Source organism: Bubalus bubalis, chromosome 3 (genome assembly GCF_019923935.1).
Source record: "Bubalus bubalis isolate 160015118507 breed Murrah chromosome 3, NDDB_SH_1, whole genome shotgun sequence".
In the NCBI taxonomy this organism is placed as follows: domain Eukaryota; kingdom Metazoa; phylum Chordata; class Mammalia; order Artiodactyla; family Bovidae; genus Bubalus; species Bubalus bubalis.
The window spans coordinates 9,928,454-9,953,482 of record NC_059159.1 but is presented as its reverse complement, the minus strand read 5'-3'; the positions used below and the strand labels follow the sequence as shown (position 1 = coordinate 9,953,482).

The following is a 25,029-nucleotide window of genomic DNA, read 5'->3' as shown; positions in this document are numbered from 1 at the left end:
CAGGGTCCCGTGTGTCCAAACAAGACATGATGCAGCCAAATAACTAAATATTTTTTTAAAAAAGAAAGAAAGGAGGAGGATTTGTCTCAAGGCCCAAAAATTATGAGGCTGTGATGCTGAAACACACAATTCCAAGTTTAATGTTTTCTGGAAGAGCACCGAGGCAGCACAAAGCAGCAGGCAGGCACCCTGCTCACCAGCAGAAACAGAAACACAGTTTTTAAAGTCTGACCAGCAGAGGGAGGGATGTAGGGACCCCAGACCCCACAGCCAGGCCCGGTGAGGGCAGAGGGATCGGTCAAGACTGGGTGTTACCAGATTGTGAGCAGGAGGCCTCCTGTCAGTCCTAGGGCCCAAGCAGGCAGGGTGACCCCGGCCCTGGGGGTTGATGTAGGGAAGTGGGGGAGGGCTGCCTGGCCAAAGTCAGCCAAGAACTAGAGCACCAATCCAGGCAGCGCCCCCACACCCCACTCTGACACCGGTGGTGGGGACACGCCCTCTTTCAGAGGCTAAGCTGTGCAGGAGCTCTGGAGACAGGCGGGGGGAGCCTTCCAGTCCCTTCGAACTCTCCCCTGCTCTGGGGCCCAGGAAAGCCCCCTGCTGCATGGTCTTAGGCTGATGGTCAAAGAGGTTCGAGGGGAGTGTCCTGGCGGGCTGAATGCTGAACCCTCTGGGGTGTAGAACTCTGAGAGGGTGTATGAGCAGGTTTTATTGAAAATATTGTGCAACCATGAGAGCTGCTACAAAACCAAAGACCCTTGAGCCTTCCCTAGCTGACCCATTGGAGAAGAGGGACAGAAAGCCCGTGCCAGGGTGGCAGGCGTGGAAGCCCTGCCCAGGATGCCAGGGTGGGGTGTGGGGGGTGTGGTCAACAGAGCCATGCAAAGATGCATGGCTTGTCTGGGTTGTACTGACCTTTGCTGCTCAGAGAACCACCTGCTGCCAGAAGCCCACGGTTTCTAGTAGACTGAACAGCAGACTATTCCCCCAATCAGAGGCCGAGGCCGAGGGCGTGGCTGCCCCTCTGAGGAAGCGACACTTGCCGCCCAGTTCAAACCCCCTCACCGTTGTGGCTCAGAAAGACCAGCTGAGCCCCTGGGCGAGGCCGCAGCAATGTCCACAGGATGTGGACATCAGTCCAGCTGTCCCCCAAGAAGGTTCATATGTGGCCTAAAATATTAAGCCAGTCGTTTCCTCTCTAGTGGATACCCTCGGCATCCACTTTAGATCTTGTCTTACCAGGAGTCTTCCGCCGCCTTAAGCGGAGATGGCCCTCCTGGGAGCCAGCGGGGCCAGTGGAAGACAAAAATAACAACTGCCTCCCTCTCTTTTCATGGTTTACTTTGCTCCTTTCACAACCTTTAGAACTGGCTTTATTATTCCCAGCAACTGGAGCAAGGGTGGCTTGCTCTGGGACACCCTGGTGCATCGTTGTCGTGGGGCACGTCGGGGGAGGGTCTCACTCAAGGACATGCACACAGAGGGGAACTCCCGTAGGCACACCCACCTGGTGATTGCACATGCGGACACAGCAAGGCTTGAGACCACCCAGCCAACGTTGCTTCCCGCTCCCGTGAGGGGCGTCATGTCGAATGCCAAAGCAGGGCGGCGTGGGGGGCCTGGGAAACCCGGGTGCAGGTGGGGCTGACCAGGAGTGGGTGAGGGAGGTTCCAGATGGTGGGGGGGGGGGGGGGGGAAGGTCCAGCGGAGCAGGGTGGGGCACGGGGAGAAGGAAAGGTGAGCCTGTGGTGATGGAGGCTGGCAGGTGGCTAGGGCTCGTTGGCCGGCTTGACCAGGTAGCCGCTGAAGGTGATGTAGGTGTCAAACTCGTCGCTGAAGATGGCGTTCTCCCGCTCGCCCTTGAAGAGGCGCACCCACACCTCGTCCTGGTCCCGCAGCTCCAGCATCAGACTCTGACTCTGCATGATACTGCGGTCGCTCACCTGCGCGTACAGGATCACCACCTCCTCTGCGTTCTTCATGATGTGCAGGTATGTCTCCTTCTGGTTCCAGGTGTGTACGTTGAGGCTGAAGAAGTAGATGCCGGGCACGTAGCAGTAGAATTTCCCTGTGAACATGTTGAAGTGGCTGTAGAGGTTCACGAACTCCGTGTCGAAGATCACCGTCTGGTAGTAGTCGTTGCTGTGCAGGGGCTTCTTCCGGCCCACGGAGAAGGCGGCGTAGTGGTTCTTGCAGCGGTCCCCAGGGGCCCCCATGGACCCTTTCTGCCCTTTTGGTCCCGTGTGGCCCCTGGCACCCACGGACCCTGTTTTGCCATATTTGCCTTGCAGGCCCCGGTCTCCCCGGTCGCCCTTCTCACCTAAACAGGACGGGAAAACACACGGTGTCAAACAATCTCAAAGATTCTTCTGTTTTCATCCAGAAGCAATCAAAATTTTTTTTTTGTTCCTTCTGGAAAATCCCTGCAACGTAAAGCATTTATCCAAAAGCAACAGGAGCAGCAGTCAGGCCCATGGCTCTCTCGAAGCAGATGAACTGCAGACACAGGGCCCCGGGGATGTAGGACCCGGGCCGCTTGGCTTCCCAACTTGGCTGTGCCGGGCTGTGCAAGGTGATGCGCTGCTCGCAGGACTGTGAACCTGAGGCTTTCGGTGCCAATGCAGGAGGGGTGAGACCCAGAGCTGCCCTGAGGCTCCTTCTCCCGTGGTCCTGTGCCCAACCTCTCCTCTTGGAAGGGGACCAGAGCCTCAGAAATGGAATTCCTTCCTCCCCCCCAGATGACAACATGCTTCTGCTCAGTGCCCCAAGGGAGCCATCTGCCCCTGCCCCTCCTCCTCTCTAACTCCATCTTCTGCCCCGCCCTCTGATCAGGACAGGGCAGCGCCCCCTCTGCTCCCCAGGGGAAGGTGCCCTCGGCTGGTCTCTGTGCCTGACCTTTCAGGATGGTGATGTTGATCTGCGGCACCGGGATGGCCTGGTACACGGGAGTACCAGGGTCACAGCAGCGGAGGCACCGGGAAGCAGGGGCTTCCTCGTCCTGCCTGGGGCCGTATTTTTCATGCTCTTCTTCATCCCTAAGGGAGTAAAGACTTCACCGTGAAAGCCAGGAACTCTCAGAGCCAGGAACTCTTCTCCATCTTCTGCTAGAGGGTCTGGGCTACCTGACTCGCCTGCTCTCAACTCAGATGTCTGCATTCTTGCTATGCTGTGTGCTCAGTCGTGTCGACTCTTTGTGACCCCATGGACTGTAGCCCGCCAGGCTCCTCTGTCCGTGAAAGTCCCCAGGCAAGAATACTAAAGTGGCTTGCCATTTCCTTCTCCAGGGGATCTTCCAGATGCAGGGATTGAACCTGCATCTCTCGCGTCTCCTGCATTGGCAGGCGGATTCTTTACTGTGAGCGCCATCCAGGAAGCCACATCTTCCTCCCAGATGTGCCGCACTGGCTCTTGGTGAACTCTAAGATCCTCAGTGAAGTTTCAGAAAGAGCCCCTGCCCTCCGTTAGCTGTAGTGACCGTCATGGCAATAATGATAACAAAAACAGCAATAATTTGAGGGCCTGGCAAGATGGAGGCTGCATGGGAGAAATCTGGCACCTCTAGGAGGGGTCTCTGGATGACATGACATGGCAGCCCTTGAATGAACAACCCCTTCATGTATCTAGGGCTTCCCTGGTGGCTCGGACTGTACAGAATCTGCCTGCAATGCGGGAGACCTGGGTTCGACCCCTGGATTGGAAAGATCCCCTGGAGAAGGGAAAGGCTACCCACTCCAGTATTCTGGCCTGAAGAATTCCATGGACTCTATAGTCCATGGGGTCGCAAAGAGTCAGACACAACTGAGCGAATTTCACTTCATTTCACTTCACTTAACTTGGAACTCTGACCTCCAGGATTCTGGAAGACACTATGTTTAGCTGACTTGTTTGCAAATGAGAGGGCTCAGCCAGACGTTGTGGGATTCCTGGGAGCTGCAGCAGCTGGAGACCCTACGGTCCTGTTTACAACCTGACATTTGGAAAGGGGCTCCGGAGGATCCCGGGGAGCAGCAGCTCCGTGCTGCCACCTCCCGGCGTCACACTGCACTGCACCGTGCTCTCTGCTTGCCGCTGTTCGGTTGTGCCAGCACCATCTTGGAGGTGGCACAGTCCGCTCATCAAAGGGTCAGCCCCTTGTTTTTACTCCGCTCCTATTTTCAAATCACAGACAATCCAGGAAAAGGATTTCTATGCCCTAAACTCAGCCACCTACAAGCTCTAGGGGCTTCCCTCGTGGCTCAGTGGTAAATAATCCATCTGCCAGTGCAGGAGACTCAGGTTCTCCGGGGGAAGATCCCCCGGAGTAGGAAATGGCAACCCACGCCTATGGTATTCAATACCGAAAAAACAGTATTCTTGCCTGGGAAATCCCATGGACAGAGGAGCCTGGCGGGCTTCGGTCCATGTGGGGGCGCAAAAGAGTTGGACACAACTTAGCAACTAAACAAGTCCTAGACTCTCAGAGAAACCCTGCCCCCACCTCCCAGCAGAAGTCTCCACAATGATTCCATGAGCCCCACACATAAGAAGTGTTCCAAATTGACTGCCCTTCACTGCTGCTCGTCCCTAGAATCTTCTCTTTCCAAACCCTGTCCCCAGCAGCAGCAGCAGCATGACCAGCATGACCAGAATGGGACTCTCAGCCTCATTACAGATGTTTCTCTGCTCCATTCGGAGAATCATGCGTTCCTGAGGGGTCAGCCCAGTCCACCATCAAAGTACCTCCAGGAGCTGGGCCCTTGGCTCTCCCCACTTCTGGGACCACTGGCATTTTGAATGCTCTCTTGGAATTCACCTCTCCCTTGCCAGTTCATCCCCTGCTCTGCCACCCTCCAGAACTCTTTCTAGAACACCATGAAATGCAAATCTCTCCACGACTCCCCTATAGATGACGCTCCAGAGAGATCCTTCCCCACCAGGCTCATCCCATCCTCCCAGCCTCCACCCTCCAACCCTGGCTCCCACTACTCAAAGGACCCACTAGCCTTACACAGTCAGACACTGGAAAGGTTGTCCTTCATACGTGTTGCCCTGGCTGCCAGGCAGCTTCCCCTGCTTCTGTGCCTGGGATGCTCCCCCAGCGACCTTCAAGACCCAGTCACTTCTCCACCTAACTTTCCCCCACCCTGCACATCCACCTTGTGGACACACTTGTACTGCAGAGCCAGCCTCACTGAGGTGGGTCATGTGTGTCTGTCCCCCCACAGCCTTGGAGTTCCTCGAGCCCAGAGACTGTGTCATTGATGTGCATGTCCCCAGGGCCAGGCGGAGGGCCAGCTCAGTAGCAGCACTTGATTAATGTTTGTTGAATGAAAAGAAGGAGAAAGAGGAAGGGGAGGAGAAGAAAAGACAAAGGTCAAGAATGCTGTTGTGTGTGTGAAAGGGTGAGTCACTCAGTCCTGACCGACTCTGCGACCCCATGGACTGTAGTCTGCCTCTGTCCATGGAATTCTACAGCAAGAATACTGGAGTGGGGGGCCATTCCCTTCTCTAGGGGATCTTCCCAACCTATGGATGGAACCTGGGTCTCCTGCATTGCAGGCAGAGTCTTTATAAGTCTGAGCCAGCAGAAAGGCCCAAGAATGATGTTCCTTTGCCCCACACCTATGCAATTCCAATATGTTCCAAGACAGCCCAAAGCCTTGAGTATCAAGTTAGCCCAAAGTTGACTAGTGAAAAGTGCTGATAAAACTCAAAGCCAGCACTGGGTGTCTAGGACCTCTTGTTTGATGAACAACATTTCCATCAGTAATCCTAAGCGTTTTATGTATACCTACAAAATATCCCAAAGATCCTAGAGTCTGTGTATCACTGAAGGCATATGTATATGAAGTGAAGTGAAGTGAAGTGAAAGTCGCTCAGTCGTGTCCAACTCTTTCACGGACTATACAGTCCACGGAATTCTCCAGGCCAGAATACTGGACTGGGTAGCCTTTCTCTTCTCCAGGGGATCTTCCCAACCCAGGGATCGAACCTAGGTCTCCCACATTGCAGGCGATTCTTTACCAATTGAGCTATCAGGTATATGAAGACAATGCCATGAGGAAGAAATTCATAACTTTTCCAGGAAAGCCGCCACTTCCCGTGTCAGTCTTCACCCATTGTCCCCTACCTGGTAATGTGATCATTACATTACCAGGTGGTGGAGACGCACTCTTGGTCTAGCAGCGTCCCTGCCTTCTACTTCCAGCTGGTGCTTAGAGCTCTAATAGATCCTCTCAAAGGACAGGCGAGAATGCAAAGAAACCAAAGGCTGGGGCGGGGGGGTGGCATGTTGTTTTTTAAGGATGTGACTGCAGAACCTCAGGCAGACCCATATTCCTCTGGGGTTGGAATGAGGCTGGGTTACTATCCACAGTTGCAGATAACACGCCCGGGTCACTGAAAGGAGAAATGCTGCCTCTGTCCCCCAGCTCCTCAGCCTCAGCCTCTGCCCCTTCTCCTCTGGCCGTCAACAAGCACTCGGGGGCGCCTGGACTCGGCCCTTATCCCCACCACTGAGCCGGAGCTCTGGCACCCACACCCGACGGCCTCACCTCTCAGCGTGGTCCATCGGCGGCTCCCTGGTCCCCTCCTGCTCCTGCTGTTCCTGCTGCCCATGGGGCACTCGGCCCAGCACCAGACCACAGGCGAAGGCCAGCAGCAGGCAGCATGCCAGCGCAAGTCCCAGCCCGCGGGAGCCCATCTTCCCGCCGAGCCCTGCTGGGGAGACACACGGAGGATGTGAGTTGGAAGAACCCCATGGGGAGAACAAGCCCATGGAGTTCGCCCAGCCACTACTCTGGGAGGCGCTTCGCTGCTGCTTCTCCTGGGAGGGTGATCATACACTCACACACTCAACACATTCACATACCTAGCTACACACTCCCACACATACACACAAACCCCAGTGCATGTTCATGCACATACACACGGGCCCACACACACACATACTCACACCCTCTCTCACACAGACAATACACACTCATACACATACTCACATACTCACACCCTCTCTCACACAATACACACTCATACACAAATACACTCCACACACACTCAAGACAGTACACTTAAAACACACTCAAATCCATACTCTTGTGTTCATACTTGCACACTCAACACACTCATGTATACTCCCATGCACTCACATGTGTGCACACTCGGGCATACATGCATGCCCACCCCTCACATGCACTCTCTCAGCACACTCACAAACTTAATATGCACAGACTCGCACATTCCACCCTGGAGCACCCGGCTGCCTGTGGCCGCTGAGCTCTGCCCAGCACCCCCATGCCTCCCAGGAAGGAGATCCCTCAACCCTGAGATCTGAAGATGATTGTGTCTTGACCGTGTTAGGACAATGAGCAAAATCTGGAATGAATTTGGGGGTCCACTACGCAGTGAGTCTGCCCCAGCCGGCACTGTGGGGGCTGGTGTGCAGGAAGGTGTCCAGTTGCTCTCTGGCCACCAGGTGGCCCACCAGTGAGTGTCCTTGAGCATCTGATGTGGGGGTGGGGGGCGAGTCTGCCCAGCCCCAGAGGGCACTTATGGTCACTGAAGCCAGCTCCATGTCTCTCCAAAAAGCTCTGGACAGGACCCTCTTCGTCCAGGATTGAGATAGTCCTTCTAGAAAGAGCTGACCACTGGGGTGGTTCTCAGTGAGCCCACTAGGGGGCAGTGCTTGAGCTTAAAACAGACACAACATCTCACCTGTTTCTCACTGTCAGTTACCACCCTGGCTAACCCGGGCCAGCCATGGGGTTTACATGCATGTGGAGTCAGGAGTCACGTGCACCTCGGCTATTTCTGGTGGCTGGAAAACCTCCCATCATGGAAGGGAAGACGGTGGTCAATCCCAACCCATTTTGTTCACCAAAACATACAATTTAACATGGAAAGTGCTGACGAGGACACTAAATTGGACCCTCTGGACTGCACAGTGAAAGGGCTGAAGCTGGGGGAGTAAGAACGCCCACTCCCCTTCTCAGCCAGGCTGGGGCTGGGAACAAGGCCTCATGGGGGAGGAACAAAGCATCAAAGCAAGGAAACAGCCTCAGAAGGTCCTGTCTGATTTTCTGATTTTTCTTTAATTCCTCTTTTCATGTCTAAGGGGAACGAAAATACTGAGAACGAGTTCTGTTTTTCTTGGTAATCGTCTATCCAGGTGAATGCTCCCTTCACATGTCTTGGGCCTCCGTGGACGTACTTCACTTCCCCTGGTTCAGAGACCTCGCAGCCCGGGAGGGCACGACCCTCTCATTGTGCTGAGTCTCAGCTTCGTTCTTTCTTCTGTGTGTTAGTGGGCTCGCTGTTTTAGTTCTGAAGACAGAATGCTCTGGCCCTGTTGGAGCCCCATGCCAGGTCAGGAAAACCTGGGGGAAGCAGAGGACCAGCACCCAGAGCCAAGGGAGCTGAGGCTCCCAGTGGGTCCTCAGAGATATGAGACGGAGCCAGGAAGGCTGGCCTCCGCAGGAACCCGACCCCCAAGCCCCCAACCCACACTTCCACCACCTCTTCAATTCTCTGCATACCCCCATCCCCTGCAGTGGATTAGCTGGGCCCGCCACCTTCACATTCTCTACCTGCCAAGAGTCAGGGCCCAGAGACCTTCCCAATGACCTAGAGACTGGTTGGAACCAGCGCCCTCACTCAAAATGTTCACTACCTCACCTCCATTTCACAAAACTAGTTTGTACTTATAAGTGTAATTCATAAAATGCATATTAAAAGAATCTCTCCTGGACTTTCCTGGTGCCCCAGTGGTGAAGACTCCACCTGCCAATGCAGGGGACACGGGTTCCATCCCTGGTCCGGGAAGATTCCGCTTGCTGCAGGGCAATTAAGCCCATGCGCCACAACACTGAGCCTGTACGCTGCAGCTACTGAAGCCCACATGCCTTAAAGCCCGTGCTCCTCTGACAACTGCCCCAGGCCCAGTGCTGGGGATCACTAGAGCATTTCCATTCATCCATACAACCCTGTGGGTTTGGGTTCCTTCTGAGATTACTTCCTCATTAATAGGTTTTACCCCATCAAAGGCCTTGGATGGACCTGCAGGGAATCCTTTAAGGAGACAATATTCATTCATTATTATACCAAATTTACCAGTGAAGAAGGGCTTCCCTGGTGGCTCACATGGTAAAGAATTTGCCTGCAATGTGGGAGACCTGGGTTCAATCCCTGAGTTGGGAAGATCCCCTGCAGAAGGGTATGGCAACCCACTCCAGTATTCTATCCTGGAGAATCCCCATGGACAGAGGAGCCTGGCGGGCTACAGTCCATGGGGTCACCAAGAGTCGGACACAACTGAGTGACTAAGCACCAGTGAGGAAAAAATGACATTGAAAAGTTGATTAGCCTAAGGCTGTCCAATTTATAAGCCGTGGGGGCTGGATTTGAATTCAACAGGCTGCCTTCCGATCACATCAAAATCCTACCCAAGACCCATCCAGGTGTTTCATATTCCTCCTGAAGGTCTCCCAGACCCTGGTGCATGCCTGTGTGCCAAGTCACTTCAGTTGTGTCTGACTCTGTGCGACCCCATGGACTGTAGCCCCCCAGGCTCCTCTGTCCATGGGGATTCTCCAAGCAAGAATATTGAAGTGGGTTGCCATGCCCTCCTCCAGGGGATTTTCCCGACCCAGGGGTCGAACCCACGTCTCTTATGTCTCCTGCATTGGCAGGCGGGTTCTTTACCATTAGTGCCACCAGGAAAGCCCCCCAGATCCTCAACTGGAACCAATTTCCCCTGCTCTTTGCTGTTTGTGCTTCTCATATTGTCTCATTCTGCAAAGAGTTTTTCTTGGCCGGGAAGTTTCTGCACCGCAGACCCGTGACCTCTTCTGGGCCTGGGACATGGTCTTGTTCATCTTGGACCCGCCAAGCATCCTGCAGCACCCTTTGCTCAACAAATATTTGTCAGATTGAATTCTCCAAATTTGTTTATTGCCCTATTTCTGTATTTCCTCTGTTTTTCCTTGGCGCCTTGATAATTACTCTCGTTTTCCTCTTCAATGCCAAACTTGCATCACTTGAAAGGAAAAGAGATTTTCCTTTCTTTAAACATCTTTTCCCCCCTGAATCCAAAGTTAATATATAATTCATTTGGGGAAAGTTGGAAAATAACAGCAAGAGGAAGGAAGGAGTTATCTTTAATTCCTTTGCCCCCAGGGTCCCTCAGCCTGGGCACCGAGAACATCTGGGGGTGGATCAGCCTTTGTCGTGGGGTAGAGGGAGGGGGAGGGGCTGTCCTGTGCTTTGCAGGATGTTTAGCAGCATCCCTAGACTCCACCCGCTCGATGCAATCAGCATAGCCCCACCCCCAGTTGTGACAGCGGAAAACCTCCAGACTTTGCCACGTGTCCCCCAGAAGGCAGAAATCCTCCCAGTTGAGAATCAGTCCTCCACCCCCAATGGAAGCACCCTTCTGCACGTAGGTATGTCTCTTTCGAAGTCTAGAAAGGGAATTTTTCTGTACCTGGGTCAGAAGAGACGGAGACCAGGATGCAGCTGGTGAAGGGGTGGTGATATCGGTGGGGGTGGAGCCGTGATGGCCCGGCAGTGTCGGAGGCGCCAGGCGGACTGAGAGAGGTCAGCAGAGGCTGGAGGTTCTCCTCAAGGACCTCCTCTTTGGAGCCAAGGCAAACCCAGATTGAAACCTTTCCCTCTTCGCAACTATCTTCAGAACCATTTCCCCAAGTCCCACAGCAAAGTCAGCATCATGACTATGATCATTTTAATCACTTTGGGGCAAAAAAACAGTGTTGCCCAACTTCCAACCAAACTTGGCTCTGGCCCACTTTAGTGATTTCCAGTGAAACAAAGTCCCCTGCGACAGAGGGGGTATGGAGCCCAGAAAGGTGACTCAGGAGAGCGTGCTGTGCTCAGCGAGGCAGGTCCGGGAAGCGGCCCCCAGAACGCCTCGGCCAGGGGTGTGTAACCCTTCTGAATCTGGTCCTGCGTGGTCCAGTCTCCTGGCTGCCTTGCGGTCAAGGCGTCTGAGGTCGATTCCAACATGACTCAAGTTCTGGACTTGCCCATCCCAAACCCTGCAAGACACTCAGTTGCCAGATTCCATGGCAATTCCATGAACATCTTTTTCTACCACTCACTCCCTCCAGGACCTGTGGCTCCTCTTCTCCTCTCCCTCAACCCTCCCCATCACCCTGCAGCTTAACCTCCTCCCCTCTTCCAACAGTAGGTGGGAGGGGAAAAGGAGGAATTGGGTCAATGGCAGGGTCTGGAGGAAGGCAGGAAGTGTGAGAACACTTCCTGGTTAATTATTTTTATCTTCCAGAGCCCCAGAATGGATGTGTGGTGAATCCTTTAAGGAGAGGATTTTCATATACAAGTCTAAGTTTCTTTATATCTGTTTAAAAATCGGTCCCAGCACTTTGGGGGACCCGCCCACTTCCAGGGTGTCAGCCAGTGTTCTGATAGTGAACTCCCAGCCCTCAGGCTGCACATATTTGCCTTGTGGCCACACCCAGCTCAGTGCCCTTGGACAAAAGCATTTTATAACCATGGTTTTCCCTCTTCCCTGATCATCATCAGGTAACCAGCTGCTCTGAGAGGGGAGAGAAACCTGGGATCTCCCTGGATTAGAAGGAATTTAGAAGACAAGTCCAAATGGCCTATGTAGCTCAGGAATTGCCTCTCAGCAGAAAACTGAACACAGCCATGGTTTCCTGGATGCCGGTGATGCGTACAGCATCAGGCAAGAGCTTGGGAGGCAGGGATGCCACTGCAGATTATAAACACCCCATAACCTCAAGGCGATTACCAGCCAGTGAAGGAGACAGCTCAAGGCAAAAACGGCCGATGTTGACTCAAAACGAGACATTCTGGAGGCTTCCTGGGTGGCTCAGTGGTAAAGAATCCGCCCGCCAATGTAGGAGACATGGGTTCAATCCCTGATCCAGGAAGACCCCCCGTGCCGCAGGGCAATGAAGCCCGTGCACCGCAACTATTGAGCCATGTGCTCTAGAGCCTGGGAGCCACAGCTGCTGAGCCATGCGCCGCAGCTACTGAAGCCCGCGGGCCCTAGAGCCGGTGCTCCGCTACAACAGGGGCCAGGCAATGAGAAGCCCACGCGCCACAACTAGAGACTAGCCGCCGTTCTCCGCAACTAGAGAAAAGCCCACTCAGCGACGAAGAGCCAGCACAGCCAAAACGAAACAAACTAAAAATTTTAAAAAGATATTCATCTACAAAAAAAAAAGGAGAGAGACATTCTAGGCCTGTGCTGTGCCCTGCAGTAGCCACCAGCCACCTGTGGCTATTTCATTTTAAACCAATTAAAATTAAAGAACATTCTAAGGACTTCCCTGGCGGTCCAGCGGTGAAGACTCCACACTTCCATAGCAGGGGGCACGGATTTGATATCTGCTTGGGGAACTAAGACCCCGCATGCTGCATGGCACCAGCAAAAAGATAAAATAAAGGAAAGATCATTCTAAATTCTGTTCCCAGTCACACTCGGCGCATTCCAGGGTCTCAATGGCTACGGGGAGCTGGGAGCTACCATACTGGAGGGCAGAGAACAGAACATTTCAATCACCGTAGAAAGCTCCACTGGGCAGCTCAGTCCTATTAACATGAAGTTGGGGGGTGGGGGAGTCGGAAGCATGAGCAAACAGTGGGCCAGAAATCTGGGAGTCATTTAGATGCCTTCCTCTCACATGCCCGCCACACTGAATCAGTCACCAACCCTCCTTAATATCTCCTGAAGGACTCTGCTCCTCTGTACCAGCTGACGCTTTCCAGGAGCTCTGGCCGGGCCCCAGACCTCAATTTACCCCCAAGACAAATATCTTCGTCTGGCTTTTCTAGGGCCTGGACATCAATCCCCAAATTTCACACACATCTCCCAAGAAAGCTGGGCCTAAGATAGGATGTCTTGCCACACCTAATGTCTTCTAGGTAAGAAGGCGACTTGACTCAGCATCCAATCAGAGCCTGTCTAAACCCAGCATCATCCATCCCTCAGCTCAGCAAGCGGCACATCTGCTCCTGCCCCCCTCTCCCCTCCATGGTCTCCTCTCCACCAGAAAGGAAGCCCTGGGGCTGCCCTCTCTGCTTCAACATCTGGCGGAAATTCTCCACTTGAGATGCTCAGAGCTCTCCAGCTGCTGCAAGAGGTCCCCTGGACTCAGATCCTGGGGTGCCCAGAAAGAAGAAAGCCCCATATTGGGGTGTCCCTCTGGCCCTGATGACCATCAGGATTGTCTAACACATGGCATCTGCTTTCCTTCCCCAGAAGCCATTCATCACACTCATTTTCCATTTACCAGGCTCCTCCAGTGATGGGCAGGAGGGAGGCAGAGTGACGTCCACTTGATAAATGACGTTTGCTCACCAAACCCAGGAACCCAATTCATATCTAATTTTCCCTTCTGTAATGGGGCAGCCCCAGCTGGTCTTGGGCCCTCTCTGGCTTCCTCCCAACACGCTAGAGGAAGCAGCGGTGGGGGATGGGGATCCTTTATTAAAGAAACTCCAGTCAGGTAAAGAATTAGCCTACAAAGCAGGAGATGCAGGAGACACGGGTTCAATCCCTGGGTTAGGAAAATAACCCAGAGGAGGGCATGGCAATGTACTCAGTATTCTTTGCGTGTGTGTGTCTCCCTTTAAAAAAAAAAAAATTACTTATTTATTTAATTGGAGGCTAATTACTTTACAATATCATGGTGGTTTTTGCCATACATCGACATGAATCAGCCACATGTGTACATGTGTCTCCCCATTCTGAACCCCCCACCCACCTCCTTCCCTACCCCATCCTTCTGGGTTGTCCCAGAGCACCGGCTTTGACCCACTCAGTATTCTTGCCTGGAGAATCCCATGGACAGAAGAGGCTGGCGGGCTACAGTCCATGGGGTAGAAAAAAGCCAGATGCAACTGAGCACACACGCACGCATGCGCCGGTCAACTGGGGGTAAGCTGAGCCTTTCCCAAAAGATGAAGGCGTCCAGGCGCCCATCTCCCTTGCTGAATCTCTTTCTTCTCCTTTTTCCAAGAAGCTGTTCTCTGGTTTAGAGGAAGAGGGTTTATTTTCTTAAGGTTTGGGGGTTTATTTGTTCCCTCCAAAGCCCAAGGCCAGGGATGGCAATGAAGTCTTCCAGGGCTACTTGCTGATCAATAAGCAAGGGCTTCCTTTGCGCTGACTTGGGGCCAAATAGCCAAGGTAAGACGGGCCAGGCCTCCTCCCCATCCTGAAACATCTCCATCCTCTCCTGGGGCAACTCTCTGTGCCTAGACCAGAAAGGGCTCACCTGGAGCTGAGAGCAGACACTGCCTAAATCTCTGCCCAGGCCCTGCAAACAAGGAGACCACGTGGGCTGCAGGCGGCGGGCCTTCGGGGGCACCTGGCCAGCCCAGCCTCCCAGTGCAAACAAAGATTTCCTTGACTAGAGCCCTGTCCTTAGATCACCTCCCAGCTGTGAGGCCTCGGGCGGCAGGCTTGCCCCCGCTTTGAGAACCGTGCGAGAGAGAAGAGCCACTGACAGCTTGTGCCTCGCCGGAGCCCACGCTGCAGGTGGCCTGGCCCCTGGCCCACTGCCCCGCAGCGGTGACACCCTCAGAGGGCTGACCGCCCCCAAGACGGAGGGTGGGAAGTAGCTGGGAATTCCACGGCCACCGCACTATCCCTTTTACCAGCAGCACAACCGTTTTCAATTTTCTGGGACCTGAAAATCACTGCCGCGTTTTACAGCCATCTCCAGGGACGGGGCAGGGCGGGGGGAGTTTGGCAAAAGGTAGAAGGTTGTCCCACATCTAGTGGCTTCTAAGTCAAGAGCGTAATTTAGCTCAGCATCCAACAGTCCCGCCGCCTCCCGATCCAGCCCAGACGGCTCTGGCTCTCGTGTACGCTGCAGAGCGCCTGCTGGAGATGACCACCCGCCTCTCCGCCCCCGCTCCGGCCCACCCTGTGTCCCAGGGTTTACCCTGGGCAACTTCCCCTTTAGAGACAGGTGTTTTCCAGGCTGTGGCCTCAGCTCTCAGTCCCTCTCACTGCAAACGCTTTCTGCCCGTCTTTTCCTATACGATGGCTTCAGCAGATGGGTCCTCGATCCTTGTCCCCAGCAGGCATCCCTGACCACCAAGCTCTGGGCCTGTGCTCTCCACAACAGTAGTGTCTGGCCCCTGGGGCCAGATACATTAATGACAACTAAACAAAGTGAAAATTTCCGTTCTCCGTCACTCAAGCACATCTTAAGTGGCTCCCCTCCTGGACAGCACAGCTGGGAGGATATGTCCATGGTTGCAAAGTCCTATTGGACAGCGCTGGTCTGGACCCAGGTGTCCAGGTGTCTTCAGACCAGGTCTCCTCAGTCTGTCGTAAGATGCTCAAGCCCCTTGTTAGCTTTCTGTCTTCTCTCTCAGCCCCCTGCAGCCCTGCTCCTACTCCTGCACATACAGCTGTTCACACAGGGGCCCCAGGCTGGCACCTGGGAGACCCCTAGACCCCTGCTTCTCCTGCACCATCACCAGGCCTCCTGAAGGTCTTCTCTCCCCGTCTAGGGTGCCATCACCGCTTTTCTCTCAGCCTTGCATTTGTCTCGTCTCTCCTCTGCCTTGCAAACTGCTTGCCGGAGGCCACTTTCAAACCTGCACATCTGAATGCCACCCTTGGCCCCATAGGCTTCCCACGAAAATAAAGGAAATGTTTAAACTTCACCATCTATCTCCCGTCTCATCTCTGGCCCCTCATCCCCACCCCTGCACCTGTATCCTTCACGCCAGCCACCTAGAGCCAGTGGAAGTCCCAACACAAGTCACACCACGGTCTCATCCTCCATATCTTTCTCCTGCCACCTTCCCCATTGCCGTGTCCTTCAGAGCCCAGCCCGATGCCACCTCCTCCAGGAAGTTTCCTCCCCCAGCATCTGGCACAGGGTGGCTTTCTTGTCTGGTCACAGGCCAGAAGGTCCTCACACCCAGGTGATGCATTTTTCACAAGCATCTCCAGGGTCTGGGGTCTGACTTTCAGTACTGACTGAATTCCGCCTCCCTTTCAGGCCTTCTCAGGTAGCAGAGCCATCGTCCAAAGAGGACTCAAGCCAGTGTGTTCAGCTCTGTCTCTAATTGGGAACGTGGGTGGTCTGCAGTAGGGGGAGAAGGGAAGTGGGGAGAGTGACCAAGGACACACTATTATGTGTCATCAGAATGCTGAATCCTGATGTGACCAGGTAGCCGTCTTTGCCTCAAATGCTCCTCTTATCAGCACTCAAAGCCTTCTGCTTCAAAAAAAAAAGAGTTACGGGCTTCCCCGGTGGTCCAGCAGTTAAGAATCCACCTGCCAGTGCAGGAGACAGAGGTTCCGTCTCTGGTCCAGGAAGACCCCACATGCCATGGGGCAACTAAGCCCGTGCGCCCAGGTGCTGCAGCCACTGAAGCCGCATTCCTAGAGCCCGTGCACCGCGAGAGGAGCCACCATGAGGAGAAGCCCCTGTACCTCAACGAAGAGCAGCCCCCACTCACCACAGCTAGGGAAAGCCCACGAGCAGCAACGAAGATCCAAAAAGAAAAAAATTTAAAAGAAAAATAAGAGTTGCAACCCACTGCCTCCATCAACCAAAGTTACAAACCACCTCCGAGATCCTGCAAAAGCCGTCTAATCAAATGACGGTACATCCACACAATGGAAAACTAAAAACGAGGTGGTTGCTCAGGGCGACAAACTCAAGTGCGTTTAGCCATTGACCGTGGTCTTGGCTGTAATGTCATAGGGAGGGGTGGAGACTGCGACAACCAGGAAACACATGCTCCATTTAAAGGCATTTAAATAAACAAATCAGAGAAGGCAATGGCAACCCACTCCAGTGTTCTTGCCTAGAGAATCCCGGGGATGGCGGAGCCTGGTGGGCTGCCGTCTATGGGGCCACACAGAGTCGGACACAACTGAAGCAACTTAGCAGCAAATAAACAAATAAATGATGCTGGGAGGTGGGCAACCTCAGCCAGCAGCACCAAGGACTGACTCTGTCAACAGATAAGGATTTACGGGCATGAAAAGATGTTCATAAAATGCTGATGAGTTTAAAATGCAGGTTGAAAACAAATGTACATAAAAATACATCCACACACATACATACAGTAACTGCAGAGATCCGAAGGCCACCCACCTGGCTGCTGACAGCAATTATCTGCGGGTGATGAAAATATGGATGTTTGCCATTTTCTTATTTTAGTGTCTCTGGGGTTTTCCCCTATAATAGTCACATATTTTTTCACATTAAGTACACATTATTTTCCACTTAGAAAAATGACAAATAAGCCCCACCCTGGGGATTGAGAGAGCATTTTGTTTATTCTGAGGAATTTGAGTCTACGCGAGGGAGAGAATGGGGGAGGGGCTTGGGGACGCTGTGGCAAGTTTGGGGCTCAAGCCAGACTGTGTGGAATATAAATTGTCCTCGTGCTAAAGTCCCACGTTCTTTCACAAGTGTGTGTTGAGTGTCTGCTGAGCACTGGGAAGAGGGCTGGGTTCTAGCAATGTGATGGAAAAAGAAGAAGACTCGGTGCTCCGATCAGGCAGCAGAACCCTGGAGTTACCGTGGGTACTGGTTATGCGGGAGAAGGCGCCGGAGCAGGGCTAGAATCAGGCCAGCTGGAGAGAACACGTTCTCTAGAAGCAGGGGATTTGTTCTGCCTTTCACACACCAGTCACTGGTGACTCGCTACTGAAGGAAGCTGCCTGCAGCCATCAAACAGGAGGAAATGGAGAAAAACCCATGAGCCCATCGTCAGGCATGGTCAGGCGCATTAATGGGCCCGTGAGCAGCCCTGCCCATTACCAGAGATTGCTTCTAACAAAGCTCTACCGCGACCACTGGTTAACCACCTGCTGCGTGCTGGGCTCTGGGCACACGCCTTCTGGAGGCTACTGCACTTGACCCCTACAGCCACTTCGATTTCTCCAAGGAACAAATGGGCTCAGAGTCAGGGAGTCACCCACTCAAGCCCTGCTGTGGCAAGTCTTACAGCTCAGGTGAGACCCAGGTGTGTCTGACAGCAGAGCTCCTGCCGCTGTGCCTCAAGGGGACCTCCAGGAAGAAACCAGGTAGGACGGGCTGGTTCTACCAAACCACAGTCCAGCGGGGGGCCCCCACCTTCTGGGCAGGCATCCACTTGTTTAGCTCACTAGGTTACCACGAGAACAGCAGCAGCGGCCCCAGGCCCTGCGGAAATTATCCCCCAGCTGAACCCTCATGTCCATCCCTTCAGCAGATTGCTGAGGGCCTGTCCCAGGCCCAGCACCATGCAGAGCACTGGGGCATCCCTGATAACCATCTCATCAAAATGATGTGCTAAGATCTCTTGGGGCCGTATCTTAACGCCCACCGCTGGAGCTGAACTCCTTTGGGTTTAGGCACAGAATCACCAGGAGCCCACCTCACACCTCAGAATGGAAGGGCATGGGGGCTATTGCCCACTGAATGTACATGTTGAGGGCACTGCTCTTGCAGGGTAGAGAGCAAATGGTGCATGGGTGAGGTCTGGAGGGGAGGGAAGAGGGAAGCCCACAATTCACAGGGATGGTGAACGTCCCTTGCCCTCTGATGCTCAGAAGCAAAGGGGTCTGAGGCTGAGTGCAGCTCGCAGAGGGGAATGGCGTAGAGAATCGACTTTGGGGGACTGCCCTGGCGGGCCAGTGGCTAAGACTCTGTGCTGCTAATGCCGGGGGTGCAGGTTCAATCCCTAGTCAGGGAACTAGGATCCTGCATGCTGCATGGAGCAGCCAAAAGATAATAATAATAATCGACACTGGGGATGCACTGAGTGTCTGCCTATCCCTCAGAGGTTGCCTGGGGTCAGGTGTGGGGACCCCAGAGGAGAGGTCCCTGCAGAGAGGGAACCGGGAGAAGAATACAGTATCAGAAGGGAACAAAGTGAAAAGGGCAGGCATCGAACTCCAGCACAGCTCCCCAGCTGCCCAGGCCTGGCTCTGCTTGTTCCATGGGACATTCTCAGGGTCTCTTTCTCATGGGTCTACCCAAATTACAGTACCATGGGTCTTGTTCTCATGTGAAAGTGTGAGTTGCTTAGTCATGTCCGACTGTTTGCAACCCCATGGACTGTAGCCCACCAGGCTCCTCTGTCCATGGGATTCACCAGGCAAGAAGACTGGAGTGGGTAGCCAGATCCTTCTCCAGGGGATCTTCCCGACCCAAGGATGGAACCCAGGTCTCCCACATTGCAGGCAGATTCTACCACGTGAGCCACCAGGGAAGCCCCTTGTTCTCATAACTATATCTTAAATAGAGGGAGGAAGGGAACTTCCCTGGTGGTCCAGTGGTTAAGACTCTGCTCTTCCATTGCAGAGGGCATGGGTTTGATCCCCGGCCAAGGAACTAAGATCCTGCATGATACACTGTGCAGCCAAAAAAAAAAAAAAAAAAAAAAAAAGGCGGTGGGAGAAGTGGAAGGTGGGGGATAGATGTCCTGAATGCTGGAAAACCTGAGAGCCAGGGCTACTCCGAACCCCACCCAGATCCACCCATCTCTCACCAGAACTCACTTCAGACTCTTCACAAGCAGAAAGAGCCCAACTGTGTCTGAGCACACCCCAGTCACCCACCCTGACCACCAGCCTCAGAACCTGCAGGCAGAGGGGCAGAGCCCAGCCCAACCAACGTCTGGCCTGCACCCGCCCGCAGCGCCACCAGGGCTGGCAGCCTTCCCAGGCGAGGTCCTTTTCCTGTGCTAGTCCCCAGGGCAGAGGGCGGCTGGTAACCAGATGTCCCCACTTGGGAGGGGGTGCAAGGGAGGCAAAGGGTTTGGGGCCTTACCCCAAGTGGGGATCCATCAGTGGCCAACAGCAACATCTGACCCAGCACAAGACGCCATGAACCTGGGGTCCACAGTCTCCCCACACCCGCCACGGCCTGCCCCGCCTGTCTGCCTCCCTTCCCATCCTGCATCCCTGTCCGCAGTCTCCTGCTCGGCTCCATCTCATTTCAAGGAAAATTTCTACACGAGCCAAGGAGATGGTCAGGCAGGGAAGTGGTCAGACATGGAGGAGCAGGCAGGCCCAAAACTCTCCTTTTGGCCATCCTGAATGAGACAGGAAGCCAGGACAGGACTATGCTTGTGCCGTCCACAGCTGGAGAGGGGTTCACTCCAAAGGCCTCTGCGCAGGCCAGGGACAGCTGGGTGGGCAGTGGGGGGCCTCCCATGCCCATTCCGCTTTGAGCTCAGTCCTGGGAAGCAAGCATGGGAAGGATGAGGGGCTTCACAGGGTCTGGGAGTTGCTTCTGCCTCCAACTGCTCAGGCACTGCTCGGTTGCAACCTTGATGAGGACTCAGAGATAAAGATGCCCCCAAAGGTCTCAAGAGCTCCCACGCCTGCTCACGGCACCAAGCTGCTCTCCAAGAGGCAGGAAGACGAAGGTCAGAGGTCATAGGCCGCAGTGGCAAAAGTTTCATCACGGGCTTGGGGAGGAAGGGAAGAGCCAGCGTGCCCGCTTCTGCATGTCTGTAGTTAAGTGCAGAACTGGTCCTGCCAGGCCGGGGATGCCCAGGCGGGGCCCCAGGGATCCCAAATCCTGGGACCCAGGGGACCGGCTCCCTGGGCTGCCCTGAGAGCACAGAAGGAAGCACCTGGTCAGGCTCTGATGGTCCTTTTCCAAATCCTTCTCTATGTGAGCAGGTGGTCCCTCGCATTGTGGGAGAGGTCAGTTCAAGGAGATGTCAAGAGTCCCATCCAGGAAGCTGCCCTGTCTCATTTGACTTTATGAGAAGGCAGATTTCAGCAGGTAAAAACAGGAAGAAAATAATTAGCCTTAGCACACGTGGTAGTTACACCACCAAGATGAAGTGTCCCGGGATGCCATGGGCCCCACTGAAGGTTGCTGGGCTCTCAGAGCCAGGAGACAAGGCTGCTTCCCAAACAGCCCTTTCTCTCTCTGGTGGGTGAGCAGGCAGAGTTACCGTAAGTTGTCAGCAGAGTGTGGGGACCATAACAGAAGGGAAACTTTCTATTCTTCCTCTAGTTTGCAAACTACCACCTCTCGCCTACGATCCTGGAGCCTCAGCCACCCCCAACTCCGGGAACAGGGGCCCACACAAGGGTCCGGCCCCTGAAGACAAAAACCCAAAGACAAGCTCACATCCAGTGAGGGCGCCCAGCAGCCCGACTGTATCTATGAAATTCTTTTCATCTTTGTTTTGATGGGTAAAGTTCAATGCCAGAATATTTGGTTTATGAGTCATGCTAATTACAGCTGGGAAGGGGGGGGGGGCGGGTGGAGGGAAGGGAGTGAGGCACCAGGAAGAACAACAGAAAGAAGCATGTTCCAAAAGAATTATGCTGCGCTGGTTGCCCTGAATAGGGAGGTTACGTCCCAGGAATGAGGCGGGAGTTGCCTGCAGGCTTCCCGAGGCCATGTCGGTTTTCTCGGCTCCCACCTGCGAGCGTGCCCCTCGCTGGCTGGCTGCACCTGCCCCAGACAGGCAGTGGTGTCCTCTGGCTGAAAGACGGCCCATCCAAGGCCTCTGGCACCTGCATTTCTCTGTCTTCCTGACCCGCTGCTCACTTTGGCATCCCAAGAGACTCAAGATGAGAGAAGGAAGGGGGAGAGAGAGCCAGAGGAGAGGGCCAGGGTCCCTGGGAAGCAGAACCTGGCTGTCTTGGCCCCAAGGAACTTTCTCTGTGGGCAGCTGGCAAGTAGAAATCTGCAAACTTGAGAAGCTTGGGTTTTCCAGCTTCCGTTTGGAAAGCTGCACATCCTTGAGCAAGTCATATCCCTTCTCTGGGCACAGAGATGCAGGCCTCGGGTCCTCCACCTACTGCCTCTGGCCAAGCCACTGTCTCTCTGAGCTTATCAGGGATGACAGTGGCATTGGTAGAACTGTTGAGAATCAGCATTTGCTCATTGCTTACTGCGTGGGAAACACACAGATACACGCACACGCACTGTCATCATTTATATTGCTACTATTATTGTTGGGTCATCCCTAAGCTCCTCTTAGCGCTCAGGTTAAGAAGGAGAGTGGAGAAGGAGGGCGGGAGAGGACAGCTCAACCCTCTGGTCCCCCACCTCCCCTTCACCTGCATGTTTCAGTCCCCCACCTCCCCTTCACCTGCATGTTTCAGTCCCCCATCTCCCCTTCACCTGTGTGTTTCAGTCCCCCATCTCCCCCTCACCTGTGTGTTTCTGGTCTCTCTGGTCAGCAGGGACAGTGAGCAGGCCTCGTGGAGCATGCACTTCTTGCCCGGCCTCTCCCGGCAGCACACACAGTCGAGTGTCTCTATGTGTGACCTTGCACGTGGGGCTGTCCGCGTGCTTCCCTGAACTATAAAAAGCAAAGGCCCAGCAGCCTCTGAGGACCTCACATCCTCCCCCCGGGGACCCAGGATGTAGCTGGCGGTTGAGAAAACTCAGTTTCTCAGGACACTCCCCATTTTCAAAGCTTGGAAGGAGGAAACTCCTAGTGTGCCAAACTGCCTCTGTTCTTAGAAACCAAATGAAAGAGAGAAGAGACAGGAACAAGTCACAGGGCGGGCCGCCCCCCCCTCCCCGAGTGGGTCAGCCTGAAGCAGGCTGGGGTCCCACGGAAGACACAGCAGCTGTGCAGGGCGGGGCCCAGGCTCACATGACATGTGTGCCCTGGACAGGTGGGCTCACACCTGTGCTATGGAGATGCCTGGCACTTCGTGCTGCACCGAGAGGCATGTGCCATCCAGAGGCTTAAGGGCAGCTCAGCGACTCCAGCCCCAACCAGGGCCACCTTCGTGATGCTGGCAGACCAGAGGGTCCCCAGGAAAGGGACATCATTTTTTCCTGTCCAGACTGGATCTCCTCCAGGAACACCAAAGCCATTAGATGTAGGGGCCAAAGTCAGCATTCCCTGTTCTGTGTGGGGTCCAAGTTGCCCACAGGCAAGGCTGGCTCTCACATGATCCAGGAGATATTGGGGCAGGAGCTCCCCACCAGGGGTAGAGGGGGAACTTGGGTATCATTCCTTTCCTTTTCACACCCGGAGAAGAATTAAGCAATGTAAACACGCCCAAAAATCAAGGGAGGTCCAACCATTCCCAGGGGCTTCCCAGGTGGCTCAGTAGTAAAGAATCCGCCTGCCAATGCAAGACCACGCGGGTTCGATCCGTGGGTCGCGAAGATCCCCTGGAGGAGGAAATGGCAACCCACTCCAGTATTTTTGCCTGGGAAATCCCATGGACAGAGAAGCTTAGCGGGCTACAGTCCATGGGGTCGCAAAGAGTCAGGCACCACTTAGGGACTAAAACAAACAAACAGAACCAGTCATTCCCAACAGCATCTGCCACGGAGCCTCCTGCTTCCTGGTCACAGATGGAGACCACGCCACGGCTCTCCGTGGCATCTCCACCAAGGCAGGCAGCAGCAGGAACCCGCACGGGACCCTTCCCGCAACTGGTCTCTCTGCCCCTTGGCAGCAAGTGCCCCCGACCCCTCCCACTATGCTCCTCGCCCGCTGCCCGTCCCAGTCAAGGTACCGATTCTCTGAGTATGCTGAAGACAGAAAAAGGAGCTCCGGGCCCCCCTACCCTCGCCCCGCACAAACACCCCGCCCACCAGGCCACCTACCGCCAACCACCGGAGTCCGGGAGCGAGCTGGCCGCCCGCGTTCTCCCCGCGGCCTCTCTTACAGCATCTCCCAGCGGCGGAGCCTCCTCCCGGCCAGGTCGAGGGAAGACCAGACTTGTCGAAGGAGAGAGCAAGCAGGAAGGAAAAAAAAAAAAGTCCTCCGGAACAGAGGGCCCCGAAAGTTTGTAGGGGAGCGGGGGTGGGAGGGGAGGTGGTGCAGGCAACAGCCGACCCCTTCCTGGCACCTGGATCGCCTGGACTCCGAGGTCTCTTTGGCCAGAAGCGGAAACGCGGTTTCTCGAAAGTGGAGGAAGAGCCGAAGAAAGCGGGACAGACGTGTAAGGAGCAAATCCCGGCCAGATGTGAGCGGCCGCGGAGCCTCGAACGCTCCCAGCGCATTTTATCCAAACAGCAGCCTCCGAGGATTAACTGTGTGTGTGCCCGGGGGGGAGCGCCCGCGCCGCCCTCCTCCTGGCAACCCTAGGAGCCGGCAGGCTGGGGACTGGCCAGTGGGGGTGGGGTTCTGAGGGTCTGGAAGTCCCTCCTGGTGTGGGGGGAGCTGGGGGTCCAAGGACAAGGAAGGTTGGGAACTCCCAGAGTTGCTGGGTGGCAGGGGGCTGGGCTCCAAGGCGCTCAAGGGGCACTTGCAGCCACCCCACCCCCATCGGTTCCCAGATGGTGGCAGACCTGAGACATCCAGCTGGGGTGCCAGGGGCCTCGGACAGGTTTGAGGGAATCTGTGAACGCCCAAACAATGCAAAATTGCACGTGTGCCTGTGAGTGTGCACACTCGGGTGTTATTGGATGCTGACGGTCTAATGCTTTGATCAGATTCTTAGAGGAGGCTGTGATCCAAAGGTTAAGAACCCTGGCTGGGGGTGCAGACTTTCTGGGTGACATGTGAGCCAGGGTGGGGCCAGCAGGGACGTCAGCGTTTCTCAGTCTCTATCGGGCCTTTTATTCCTTGATACGAAAAACAGACGTTTTCTCCATCTTATACAAAAGTTCTTTTGCAACAACATCCTTTGCCCCCCCACTCCTTCCCTGCATCCTGATAACTGCCCTAGGCTTCTCAAGAGCTGCCCCTGGTCAAGCTGGTCTCCAACCCCAAAGTCTGAGTCAGACCAGATAGTTCTAGCATCTTATCATATCAAGAGAAGTAGAACGATCTGTCTTGAGAAACACAACTCTGTTGTGGCGATAAAATTTGGGGGGGAGGGATTTCTCCCCGTCTCCCACAGTCTCTCCAATCTGTCTGGATGTCCTCCCTGTACTTTTTGTTTTGTGGTCACTCCTCCCAGGACCTCTCCCCCTGGCTCTACTCAGACAGGAGATGTAGAGGCAAGGATGATGGATTGGGGTGCTCGGGGCAAAGCAGAGAGACTTCTTCGCCACCTCTGCGCTCCACGCGTCTGCCTGGAAGGCTAAGACATTGAACGAGAGGAGGAGGGGAGTGCGTTTCTGACATGCACCTGGC

At 54.6% G+C, this 25,029-nt stretch overlaps 1 protein-coding gene and 1 non-coding gene across 10 annotated transcripts; one reads left to right on the top strand and one right to left on the bottom strand.

Annotated features, from left to right (window-relative positions):
* Window positions 1–114: 114 nt before the first annotated feature.
* On the bottom strand, window positions 115–24,379 carry C1QTNF1 (C1q and TNF related 1). 9 transcript variants are annotated; one of them, XM_025279627.3, is made up of 6 exons: window positions 23,553–23,937; window positions 22,133–22,281; window positions 17,109–17,192; window positions 6,534–6,696; window positions 2,896–3,035; window positions 115–2,320 (listed from the first exon to the last, which is right to left on the bottom strand). In XM_025279627.3, the coding sequence occupies exons 4-6, from the start codon at window positions 6,680–6,682 to the stop codon at window positions 1,770–1,772; spliced, it is 840 nt and encodes a 279-aa protein (XP_025135412.2). In that variant the 5' UTR covers window positions 6,683–6,696; window positions 17,109–17,192; window positions 22,133–22,281; window positions 23,553–23,937; the 3' UTR covers window positions 115–1,769. The 9 variants fall into 9 exon arrangements, with proteins under 9 accessions (XP_025135412.2, XP_006064187.2, XP_006064186.2 ...); XM_006064125.4 differs by lacking the exon at window positions 17,109–17,192 and having other exon boundaries at window positions 6,534–6,699; XM_006064124.4 differs by lacking the exon at window positions 17,109–17,192.
* On the top strand, window positions 19,265–19,337 carry TRNAG-UCC. The gene has a single exon. It is a non-coding gene; the product is annotated as a tRNA-Gly (tRNA).
* Window positions 24,380–25,029: the final 650 nt, after the last annotated feature.